This window comes from Pleurodeles waltl, chromosome 1_2 (genome assembly GCF_031143425.1).
Source record: "Pleurodeles waltl isolate 20211129_DDA chromosome 1_2, aPleWal1.hap1.20221129, whole genome shotgun sequence".
Classification (NCBI taxonomy): Eukaryota; Metazoa; Chordata; class Amphibia; order Caudata; family Salamandridae; genus Pleurodeles; species Pleurodeles waltl.
Window position 1 is genome coordinate 1,300,584,977 of NC_090437.1, and position 12,771 is coordinate 1,300,597,747.

Genomic DNA, 12,771 nt, shown 5'->3' on the forward strand with positions numbered 1-12,771 from the left:
TATGTACAACAAATGCTTAACACTACTCCTTGGATAAGCCTACTGCTCGACCACACTACCACAAAATAGAGCATTAGTATTATCTATTTTTTACCACTATTTTACCTCTAAGGGGAACCCTTGGACTCTGTGCATGCTATTCCTTACTTTGAAATAGCACATACAGAGCCAACTTCCTACATTGGTGGATCAGCGGTGGGGTACAAGACTTTGCATTTGCTGGACTACTCAGCCAATACCTGATCACACGACAAATTCCAAAATTGTCATTAGAAATTGATTTTTGCAATTTGAAAAGTTTTCTAAATTCTTAAAAGACCTGCTAGGGCCTTGTGTTAGATCCTGTTTAGCATTTCTTTTAGAGTTTAAAAGTTTGGTAAAAGTTTGAATTAGATTCTAGAACCAGTTTTAGTTTCTTAAAAAGTATTCCAACTTTTAGAAGCATAATGTCTAGCACAGATGTGAATGTGGTGGAACTCGACACCACACCTTACCTCCATCTACAGATGAGAGAGCTAAGGTCACTCTGTAAACTAAAGAAAATAGCAATGGGCCCCAAACCTACCAAAGTACAGCTCCAGGAGCTTTTGGCAGAGTTTGAAAAGGCCAACCCCTCTGAGGGTGGCAACTCAGAGGATGAAGATAGTGACTTGGAGGGAAATTCCCCCCCTCCAGTCCTACTTAGGGAGAGCAGGGCTTCTCAAGCCCTGACTCCACAAATAATAGTCAGAGATGCTGGTTCCCTCACAGGAGGGACCAACAACTCTGAAATCACTGAGGATAACCCCAGTGAAGAGGACATCCAGTTAGCCAGGATGGCCAAAAGATTGGCTTTGGAAAGACAGATCCTAGCCATAGAGAGGGAAAGACAAGAGATGGGCCTAGGACCCATCAATGGTGGCAGCAACATAAATAGGGTCAGAGATTCTCCTGACATGTTGAAAATCCCCAAAGGGATTGTAACTAAATATGAAGATGGTGATGACATCACCAAATGGTTCACAGCTTTTGAGAGGGCTTGTGTAACCAGAAAAGTGAACAGATCTCACTGGGGTGCTCTCCTTTGGGAAATGTTCACAGGAAAGTGTAGGGATAGACTCCTCACACTCTCTGGACAAGATGCAGAATCTTATGACCTCATGAAGGGTACCCTGATTGAGGGCTTTGGATTCTCCACTGAGGAGTACAGGATTAGGTTCAGGGGGGCTCAAAAATCCTCGAGCCAGACCTGGGTTGACTTTGTTGACTACTCAGTGAAAACACTAGATGGTTGGATTCAAGGCAGTGGTGTAAGTAATTATGATGGGCTGTACAATTTATTTGTGAAAGAACACCTGTTAAGTAATTGTTTCAATGATAAACTGCATCAGCATCTGGTAGACCTAGGACCAATTTCTCCCCAAGAATTGGGAAAGAAGGCGGACCATTGGGTCAAGACAAGGGTGTCCAAGACTTCAACAGGGGGTGACCAAAAGAAAGGGGTCACAAAGACTCCCCAGCAGAAGGGTGATGAGACAACCAAAACTAAAAATAGTAAAGAGTCTTCTACAGGCCCCCAAAAACCTGCACAGGAGGGTGGGCCCAGAGCCTCTTCACAAAACAATGGGTACAAGGGTAAAAACTTTGATCCCAAAAAGGCCTGGTGTCATAGCTGTAAACAGCATGGACACCAAACTGGAGACAAGGCCTGTCCCAAGAAAGGTTCCACTCCAAACTCCCATCCAGGTAACACTGGTATGGCTAGTCTCCAAGTGGGATCAACAGTGTGCCCAGAGCAAATCAGGGTCCACACTGAAGCTACTCTAGTTTCTGAGGGTGGGGTGGATTTAGCCACACTAGCTGTCTGGCCGCCTAACATGCAAAAATACAGACAGCAACTCTTAATTAATGGGACTAGAATAGAGGGCCTGAGGGATACAGGTGCCAGTGTCACCATGGTGACAGAGAAACTGGTTTCCCCTGGCCAATACCTGACTGGAAAAACTTACACAGTCACCAACGCTGACAATCAGAGAAAAGTACATCCCATGGCAATGGTTACTTTAGAATGGGGAGGGGTCAATGGCCTGAAGCAGGTGGTGGTCTCCTCAAATATCCCAGTGGACTGTCTGCTTGGAAATGACCTGGAGTCCTCAGCATGGGCTGAGGTAGAGCTAAAAACCCATGCAGCAATGCTGGGTATCCCTGAACTGGTGTGTGTGAAAACGAGAGCACAATGCAAGGCACAGGGTGAAAAAGTAGAGCTGGAGTCTGGAAAAATGGCCCAGCCTACCAAGAGAACAGGAAAGTCAGTTGGGAAACCAACTGCAACACAGCAAAAGAAAGGGAACCTCTCTTCTCAGGAAGAAGTTCTGCCCTCTGAGGGAACTGAGCCTTTGGAGCTTGAACCTTATCAGGTTGAGCTCTTAGGCCCAGGGGGACCCTCAAGGGAGGAGCTGTGTAAGGGACAAGAAACCTGTCCCTCTCTTGAAGGCCTTAGGCAGCAAGCTGCTGAAGAGTCCAAAGGCAAGAAAAATGGAACACATAGGGTCTATTGGGAAGATGGGCTCCTGTACACTGAGGCCAGAGACCCCAAACCTGGTGCCACTAGGAGAGTGGTAGTGCCTCAGCTGTTCAGAGAGTTCATCCTAACATTGGCCCATGACATTCCCCTTGCTGGACATTTGGGACAAACCAAGACGTGGGAGAGGTTAGTCAACCACTTCTACTGGCCCAATATGTCCAACATGGTTAAGGAGTTTTGCCTCTCCTGCCCCACCTGTCAAGCCAGTGGTAAGACAGGTGGGCACCCAAAGGCCCCCCTCATTCCGCTTCCAGTGGTGGGGGTGCCCTTTGAAAGAGTGGGTGTGGACATAGTTGGTCCACTGGAACCTCCCACAGCCTCAGGAAATATGTATATCCTGGTAGTAGTGGATCATGCTACCAGGTATCCTGAAGCTATTCCCCTTAGGTCGACTACTGCCCCTGCAGTAGCCAAGGCCCTCATTGGTATCTTTACCAGAGTGGGTTTCCCTAAGGAGGTGGTGTCTGACAGAGGTACCAACTTCATGTCAGCATACCTAAAGCACATGTGGAATGAGTGTGGAGTGACTTATAAATTCACTACACCTTACCATCCACAAACTAATGGCTTAGTTGAGAGATTCAACAAGACATTAAAGGGCATGATCATGGGGCTCCCAGAAAAACTCAAAAGGAGATGGGATGTCCTCCTGCCATGTCTGCTTTTCGCTTACAGGGAGGTACCACAGAAGGGAGTAGGGTTCTCACCCTTTGAACTTCTGTTTGGTCATCCTGTAAGGGGACCACTTGCCCTTGTTAAAGAAGGCTGGGAGAGACCTCTCCATGAGCCTAAACAGGACATAGTGGACTATGTACTTGGCCTTCGCTCTAGAATGGCAGAGTACATGGAAAAGGCAACCAAAAACCTTGAGGCCAGCCAACAACTCCAGAAGTTTTGGTATGACCAAAAGGCTGCACTGGTTGAGTTCCAACCAGGGCAGAAAGTCTGGGTTCTGGAGCCTGTGGCTCCCAGGGCACTCCAGGACAAATGGAGTGGCCCTTACCCAGTGCTAGAGAGGAAGAGTCAGGTCACCTACCTGGTGGACCTGGGCACAAGCAGGAGCCCCAAGAGGGTGATCCATGTAAACCGCCTTAAGCTCTTCCACGACAGGGCTGATGTCAATCTGTTGATGGTAACAGATGAGGATCAGGAGGCAGAGAGTGAACCTCTCCCTGATCTTCTGTCATCAGACCCAAAAGATGGTACAGTAGATGGAGTGATCTACTCAGACACCCTCTCTGGCCAACAGCAAGCTGATTGTAGGAGAGTCCTACAACAGTTTCCTGAACTCTTCTCCTTAACCCCTGGTCAGACACACCTGTGTACCCATGATGTGGACACAGGAGACAGCATGCCTGTCAAAAACAAAATCTTTAGACAGTCTGACCATGTTAAGGAAAGCATCAAGGTGGAAGTCCACAAGATGCTGGAATTGGGAGTCATTGAGCGCTCTGACAGCCCCTGGGCCAGCCCAGTGGTCTTAGTCCCCAAACCTCACACCACAGATGGAAAGAAAGAGATGAGGTTTTGTGTGGACTACAGAGGGCTCAATTCTGTCACCAAGACAGATGCTCATCCAATTCCAAGAGCTGATGAGCTCATTGATAAATTAGGTGCTGCCAAATTTCTAAGTACCTTTGACTTGACAGCAGGGTACTGGCAAATAAAAATGGCACCTGGAGCAAAAGAAAAGACAGCATTCTCCACACCTGATGGGCATTATCAGTTTACTGTTATGCCCTTTGGTTTAAAGAATGCCCCTGCCACCTTCCAAAGGTTGGTGAATCAAGTCCTTGCTGGCTTGGAGTCCTTTAGCACAGCTTATCTTGATGATATTGCTGTCTTTAGCTCCACCTGGCAGGATCACCTGGTCCACCTGAGGAAGGTTTTGAAGGCTCTGCAATCTGCAGGCCTCTCTATCAAGGCATCCAAATGCCAGATAGGGCAGGGAACTGTGGTTTACTTGGGACACCTTGTAGGTGGAGGCCAAGTTCAACCACTCCAACCCAAGATCCAGACTATTCTGGACTGGGTAGCTCCAAAAACCCAGACTCAAGTCAGGGCATTCCTTGGCTTGACTGGGTACTACAGGAGGTTTGTGAAGGGGTATGGATCCATTGTGACAACCCTCACTGAGCTCACCTCCAAGAAAATGCCCAAGAAAGTGAACTGGACTGTGGACTGCCAACAGGCCTTTGACACCCTGAAACAGGCAATGTGCTCAGCACCAGTTCTCAAAGCTCCAGATTATTCTAAGCAGTTCATTGTGCAGACTGATGCCTCTGAACATGGGATAGGGGCAGTTTTGTCCCAAACAAATGATGATGGCCTTGACCAGCCTGTTGCTTTCATTAGCAGGAGGTTACTCCCCAGGGAGCAGCGTTGGAGTGCCATTGAGAGGGAGGCCTTTGCTGTGGTCTGGTCCCTGAAGAAGCTGAGACCATACCTCTTTGGGACTCACTTCCTAGTTCAAACTGACCACAGACCTCTCAAATGGCTGATGCAAATGAAAGGTGAAAATCCTAAACTGTTGAGGTGGTCCATCTCCCTACAGGGAATGGACTTTATAGTGGAACACAGACCTGGGACTGCCCATGCCAATGCAGATGGCCTTTCCAGGTTCTTCCACTTAGAAAATGAAGACTCTCTTGGGAAAGGTTAGTCTCATCCTCTTTCGTTTGGGGGGGGGTTGTGTAAGGAAATGCCTCCTTGGCATGGTTGCCCCCTGACTTTTTGCCTTTGCTGATGCTATGTTTACAATTGAAAGTGTGCTGAGGCCTGCTAACCAGGCCCCAGCACCAGTGTTCTTTCCCTAACCTGTACTTTTGTATCCACAATTGGCAGACCCTGGCATCCAGATAAGTCCCTTGTAACTGGTACTTCAAGTACCAAGGGCCCTGATGCCAAGGAAGGTCTCTAAGGGCTGCAGCATGTCTTATGCCACCCTGGAGACCTCTCACTCAGCACAGACACACTGCTTGCCAGCTTGTGTGTGCTAGTGAGGACAAAACGAGTAAGTCGACATGGCACTCCCCTCAGGGTGCCATGCCAGCCTCTCACTGCCTATGCAGTATAGGTAAGACACCCCTCTAGCAGGCCTTACAGCCCTAAGGCAGGGTGCACTATACCATAGGTGAGGGTACCAGTGCATGAGCATGATACCCCTACAGTGTCTAAATAAAACCTTAGACATTGTAAGTGCAGGGTAGCCATAAGAGTATATGGTCTGGGAGTCTGTCAAACACGAACTCCACAGCACCATAATGGCTACACTGAAAACGGGGAAGTTTGGTATCAAACTTCTCAGCACAATAAATGCACACTGATGCCAGTGTACATTTTATTGTAAAATACACCACAGAGGGCACCTTAGAGGTGCCCCCTGAAACTTAACCGACTATCTGTGTAGGCTGACTAGTTTTAGCAGCCTGCCACAAACCGAGACATGTTGCTGGCCCCATGGGGAGAGTGCCTTTGTCACTCTGAGGCCAGTAACAAAGCCTGCACTGGGTGGAGATGCTAACACCTCTCCCAGGCAGGAATTGTCACACCTGGCGGTGAGCCTCAAAGGCTCACGTCCTTTGTGCCAACCCAGCAGGACACTCCAGCTAGTGGAGTTGCCCGCCCCCTCCGGCCAGGCCCCACTTTTGGCGGCAAGGCCGGAGAAAATAATGAGAATAACAAGGAGGAGTCACTGGCCAGTCAGGACAGCCCCTAAGGTGTCCTGAGCTGAGGTGACTCTAACTTTTAGAAATCCTCCATCTTGCAGATGGAGGATTCCCCCAATAGGGTTAGGATTGTGACCCCCTCCCCTTGGGAGGAGGCACAAAGAGGGTGTACCCACCCTCAGGGCTAGTAGCCATTGGCTACTAACCCCCCAGACCTAAACACGCCCTTAAATTTAGTATTTAAGGGCTACCCTGAACCCTAGAAAATTAGATTCCTGCAACTACAAGAAGAAGGACTGCCTAGCTGAAACCCCTGCAGCGGAAGACCAGAAGACGACAACTGCCTTGGCTCCAGAAACTCACCGGCCTGTCTCCTGCCTTCCAAAGATCCTGCTCCAGCGACGCCTTCCAAAGGGACCAGCGACCTCGACATCCTCTGAGGACTGCCCCTGCTTCGAAAAGACAAGAAACTCCCGAGGACAGCGGACCTGCTCCAAGAAAAGCTGCAACTTTGTTTCCAGCAGCTTTAAAGAACTCTGCAAGCTCCCCGCAAGAAGCGTGAGACTTGCAACACTGCACCCGGCGACCCCGACTCGGCTGGTGGCGATCCAACCCCTCAGGAGGGACCCCAGGACTACTCTGATACTGTGAGTACCAAAACCTGTCCCCCCTGAGCCCCCACAGCGCCGCCTGCAGAGGGAATCCCGAGGCTTCCCCTGACCGCGACTCTTTGAATCTAAAGTCCCGACGCCTGGGAGAGACCCTGCACCCGCAGCCCCCAGGACCTGAAGGACCGGACTTTCACTGGAGAAGCGACCCCCAGGAGTCCCTCTCCCTTGCCCAAGTGGAGGTTTCCCCGAGGAACCCCCCCCTTGCCTGCCTGCAGCGCTGAAGAGATCCCGAGATCTCTCATAGACTAACATTGCGAACCCGACGCTTGTTTCTACACTGCACCCGGCCGCCCCCGCGCCGCTGAGGGTGAAATTTCTGTGTGGACTTGTGTCCCCCCCGGTGCCCTACAAAACCCCCCTGGTCTGCCCTCCGAAGACGCGGGTACTTACCTGCAAGCAGACCGGAACCGGGGCACCCCCTTCTCTCCATTCTAGCCTAGGTGTTTTGGGCACCACTTTGAACTCTGCACCTGACCGGCCCTGAGCTGCTGGTGTGGTGACTTTGGGGTTGCTCTGAACCCCCAACGGTGGGCTACCTTGGACCAAGAACTGAACCCTGTAAGTGTCTTACTTACCTGGTAAAACTAACAAATACTTACCTCCCCTAGGAACTGTGAAAATTGCACTAAGTGTCCACTTTTAAAACAGCTATTTGTGAATAACTTGAAAAGTATACATGCAATTTTGATGATTTGAAGTTCCTAAAGTACTTACCTGCAATACCTTTCAAATGAGATATTACATGTAGAATTTGAACCTGTGGTTCTTAAAATAAACTAAGAAAAGATATTTTTCTATATAAAAACCTATTGGCTGGATTTGTCTCTGAGTGTGTGTACCTCATTTATTGTCTATGTGTATGTACAACAAATGCTTAACACTACTCCTTGGATAAGCCTACTGCTCGACCACACTACCACAAAATAGAGCATTAGTATTATCTATTTTTTACCACTATTTTACCTCTAAGGGGAACCCTTGGACTCTGTGCATGCTATTCCTTACTTTGAAATAGCACATACAGAGCCAACTTCCTACAATTACTCCCTGGACAGTTGAGCCTGCAGAGACTGCTACTATGGTTGCTTGGTCCTGCAGGACTTTAGTCTGATCTTGGTTCGCAGCCCACTGCCGAGGATGGTATTGCTTGGGTATCTTTTCTAAGGTAAGGAATCTGCAACTAGAAGTCTCCAACAGATGAACAAGTTACTTACCTTTGGTAACTAATTATCTGGTAGACAAATTCTCGCTGCAGAATCCTTACTGACCCACCCATCCTCCCCACTTGAGAACTGATTTCTAGGGACGGGGTCCCCATTCAGGGCCCTAGTTCTGGCGCATCGCTATCAGTGCTCTTATGGCTCCACGCTACTGGTGTGGAATGTCATGAAAAGAAACTAACAGCATGCCATGGTGGCGTTTATCTACGACCACGACCTCATTATGGCAAAATGACATGTGCGGAGTCTACCGGCGTGCAAGGGTGCAGCTCAAAGAAAAATCTCCAGATCCAGTCTGACGCGTGGCAGAAATTCTAAAGTAAGGAATCTGCAACTAGAATATCTCTACCTGATAGTTTGTTGCCGAAAGTAAGTTGTTCTCAAATATTTGATTCATTCTTCTGAAATTGATTTGTATGAGATCTTTTTTCTGAGGCTGTAATTTTTGATTGGTCAACTTTGTGTTTTTGACAGGCAATTCTGCATCTTGACAGCGCAAAGAACGCTAGAGCAATGTATAACTTCTCATTGAACTATCCATGTAACCTGGGTAATACTACATTGAAATGCACCCTATCTTCTAAGAGAAAACCTTTGCCAGTAAGTCACTTTTTTGGAGTTACCAGTTTGACTTCATTAGAAATGTATTTTTAGAATCAGATGAGCCTGCAAATGTTTCTACTTCACTAAGGTCTGTTTGTTTTTTTGTAGTGAGCTAGTGATCTTAAGCCTTTATCAAAATATCTGCTACAGCTGGGTATGTCGTGAGTGTAGTTTATGTGCAATGACGTGTAGCTGTAGATATACATGCTTTGCATAAGTTTGCCATCTAGTGTTGGGCTCTGAGTATTGCAAGTTTTTCTTCGAAGGTGGTTTTCAAGTGACAGGATCGAGAGACTGCTCCTCTTGGTAATACTGCACATGGACATAGAGTCCTTTGTAAGATTGTTTCTCTCGTAGGGGATTTCCATTTATAATAACCGTTGAATAGTTCTGCCCGCTTGCAGGGACCCTGGATCACTTTGTCCAATATAACTTCTTAAGTGTCAATGTTCGCCTTACTTCAGGAACGGCTGCTAAGTCACTTAAGAATGTCCATATGCAGCCTAGAAAATTCTTCATCCAGTTTGCTTTAAAAATGGACAAATTTGAGATACATGCTTGAATGAGTGAAAAAGTTTGCAGAAAAATTCCTTCACAAAGCTTTTTATATTGCAAAACACTGATGGAGTTCAGTGTAGCCCATAGGCTGCCATTTTTAATGAAGAAAAAGGAGACTGTGCCTTTTAGAGCAGCCAGTCCTCCAGTATCCCATCATGCCCAGAGAGGAAGTTACCTCAGTTCTTTTATCCAGCTCCTGCTGACAGGACCCTGGAGCATTGAGCTCGACCTATTTAGGTTTTTTCTTCTAAAATAGTTAACATTTTGATGACCACTGCTTCACTCGACGTCTTGACTTTACTTCTTGATTTTTGTCTCTTTCTGACTGTAAATAAGGCTTTTTTCCCAGAAAATGCCTTCTTTCGTCGACAAATGTCCACGATGTGGCAGAAAAAAGGCCAAAACTAACCCTCACGAGGTCTGTATCTGTCTGCCGTCTTCACACATACCTGCCTCCTGTGACATCTCCAAAACATTTTCCAGTCGCACCCTGCGTGACAGGAAGACAATTCGCATTCAAGGGAGAGCAGAGAGGCGTCGCCAGGTAACAAGTGGGACCTCAGAGCGAGGGGAAGGGTCAGTCTTCCACCAGAGCTCTTCCCTTAGCTTCCAGTGGATGTGGAAGGTCTGAGAGGCGTTCTCAAGAAATGTTTTCGGTCCCAGTCAACGTCTAGGAGATTTACTTCGAGAGGAGGTATGGTGCTGACATGCTCACTGAAGTCTGGCTCGCTGTCGCACGAGCGGCAACGTGCGATGTCAAGACACCGCACGACATTGAAGACTCCATGACATCGAAGAGCATATTGACGGTGAGGTGTAAACAGACGTCGTGCTTCGAAGTTGAGATCCCGCTCAACATTGACACCTAGAAGTAGGAGAGACAGATTGTCTCCTCGATGTCGATGGACTACTCGACGTCAAACGAAATAGAATCTATTCTTCATCGGACTCGCGCCATTCCTTCTCTGGTGCTTCTTCCTTCGTGGCCTTCTCCTCATGCCTCTCCTCCACCAGCTACTACGTCCCCTACTCAACCTTCACAAAGTCTGACACCACTGCGGTCGACTGACTTGGTTCATCCAGCACCTGCACCACTTCCAGTGCCTCAGCTCTGAGACCGTGCTCAACATCGTGTAATCAGTCTCAACATGGCCATCAGTCATCCGGCTGCTGAAAGATCTAGACCTAGATCGAGATCACGGGCCCATCAGAGTGATTCATCGTCCTCTACCAGAGATTACTCACCTGCTTTATCAGACTCGCCTCCACTTCGGTTCTCGCAGGTTGATTTCATGAAGTTCTGGTCCGAGGTGCGACAAAACTCAACATTCCGATGGCTGCCCCTACCCCATCTTCTTCGATTATATTTGAGACACTGCAACCGTCCAGAGCCGCCAGACCTTTGCTACCTCTGGTACCTGGCCTTTTAGAACCTGCTATGGAAGCCTTCCTTGCGCCGGCTACGACTAAGTCTGCTCCCTACAGACTACAGGAAAAAGTATCGTCCTACAGAGCAAGATCCTTTGTTTCTGTCTGCCCCGCCACCTGATTGGGAGGTAATATTGGCTGCTCGTAAATCCCACGCTACCTCTCCGTCTTCTACCTCTCCTCCGGACAAAGAGTAACGTGTATTCAACAGTGTAGGAAAATGGCTCCCTGTTGCAGTTACCCCCCACTTTTTGCCTGATATTGATGCTGATTTGACTGAAGTGTGCTGGGACCCTGCTAACCAGGCCGCACCAGTGTTCTTTCACAAAAAATGTACCATTGTTCCACAATTGGCACACAGATAAGTCTGTTGTAAAAGGTACCAATGGTACCAAGGGCCCTGTGAACAGGGAAGGTCTCTAAGGGCTGCAGTATGTGTTGTGCCACCCTAAGGGACCCCTCAACTAACACATGGACACTGCCATTGCAGATTGTGTGTTGGTGGGGAGAAAAAGGCAAAGTCGACATGGCATCCCCCTCAGAATGCCATGCTCACAAAATACTGCCTGTGGCATAGGTAAGTCACCCCTCTAGCAGGCCTTACAGCCCTAAGGCAGGGTGCACTATACCACAGGTGAGGACATAGACAATATATATATTTTTCTCCCCACCAACACACACAATCTGCAATGGCAGTGTGCATTTGTTAGGTGAGGGGTCCCCTAGGGTGGCACAACATATGCTGCAGCCCTTAGGGACCTTCCGTGGTACCTTTTACAAGAGACATTTCTGTGTGCCAGGGGTGTGCCAATTGTGGAAACAATGGTACATTTTAGGTGAAAGAACACTGGTGCTGGGGCCTGGTTAGCAGGGTCCCAGCACACTTCTCAGTCAAATCAGTATCAGGCAAAAAGTGGGGGGTAACTGCAACAGGGAGCCATTTCTTACACTGGGCCTTCGACAAATAGATTTTGATGGCTGGAGAGACCACTCTCTCTGTGGTGGATTTATGAAAACTCAAAATGGCCCCAGATCTGTGCGATAGAAGGGCTATGCTTTTATCAACCTGAGCCTCCCAATGCATATTATTGCTGATTCTTACCCCCCAGGTAATCGATGGAACATACCTTACTTAGAGGGGTCCTAATGTGAAAGATGGTATATCTTAGTATTACCACAACCATAAGTTTGGTTTTATTATGATTAAGCTCCAATCCGTAATCGACACAGAATTAGCTAAACCTGTCCATTAGGACCTGAAGACCCATAGGAGTTTTGGTAATCAAAAGGGAGTCATCAGCAAATAAGATCGGGATTTTTTGATTGTTCAAGGAGGGCGCGTCTTTACAGCAATCGAATACGACTTGCACCGCCTCGTTGATAAACAGGGTGAAAAGAGCATTAGTATAATTTACTTAAGGGCTCTCTGTTAAACCTTTTGGGGAGCTCCTGGACTCTGTGCACACTAGATCTAATTTTTATATAGGATAAACACAGAGCCAGCTTTGTATAAGTAGTCACTACACTTGGTGACTCTAAATTCTTTTCGAAGTAAAACAACTATCAACCTTCCGGACCCAACAGTAGGTGGAAGAAGTATGCAGAGCATGTGAATCTTCAGCACTACTTTGCAAAAACAGATGGTTACGTGGTAAGTAACATTTTTCTTTGCAACAGTGCTAAAAGAAACTGATACTTTGCCAGTTACAGTAGTTTTGAAGCTTGAAACTATAAGATTTGACTTTGCCAGAGAACGTGTTACAATTACAAATAAAGGAGATGAAAATAAATGCATAATATATTCATAAACCAGAAAATGATTATAAAGATGGAGGTAGCTCGCAGGGATTCAAGAGTTCCTCTTGATGTCCTTAACTGCACTTTTGATCTATGCCCAGAAGAGATTATTTTGAAGAATGTTCACGGACCCATTTGCCAAATTGCAGAGTAATACAGAATTCATACTACTTCACAATGTTTTTTTTAAACTTGTGAAAATTCAAACGTTTAAGAATGTTAATGTTTTCCTTTAAAAAAAAAAAAACACAACATAATAGTTT

General features: G+C 47.3%; 1 protein-coding gene across 1 annotated transcript in view; it reads left to right on the forward strand.

Annotated features, from left to right (window-relative positions):
• Positions 1-12,771, forward strand: part of ZNF638 (zinc finger protein 638) — a 383,308-nt gene that overhangs the window by 145,920 nt on the left and 224,617 nt on the right. The window contains exon 9 of the mRNA XM_069205880.1: positions 8,597-8,722. Coding sequence (XP_069061981.1) covers positions 8,597-8,722 — 126 coding nt within the window. The remainder of the gene's footprint in view (positions 1-8,596; positions 8,723-12,771) is intronic.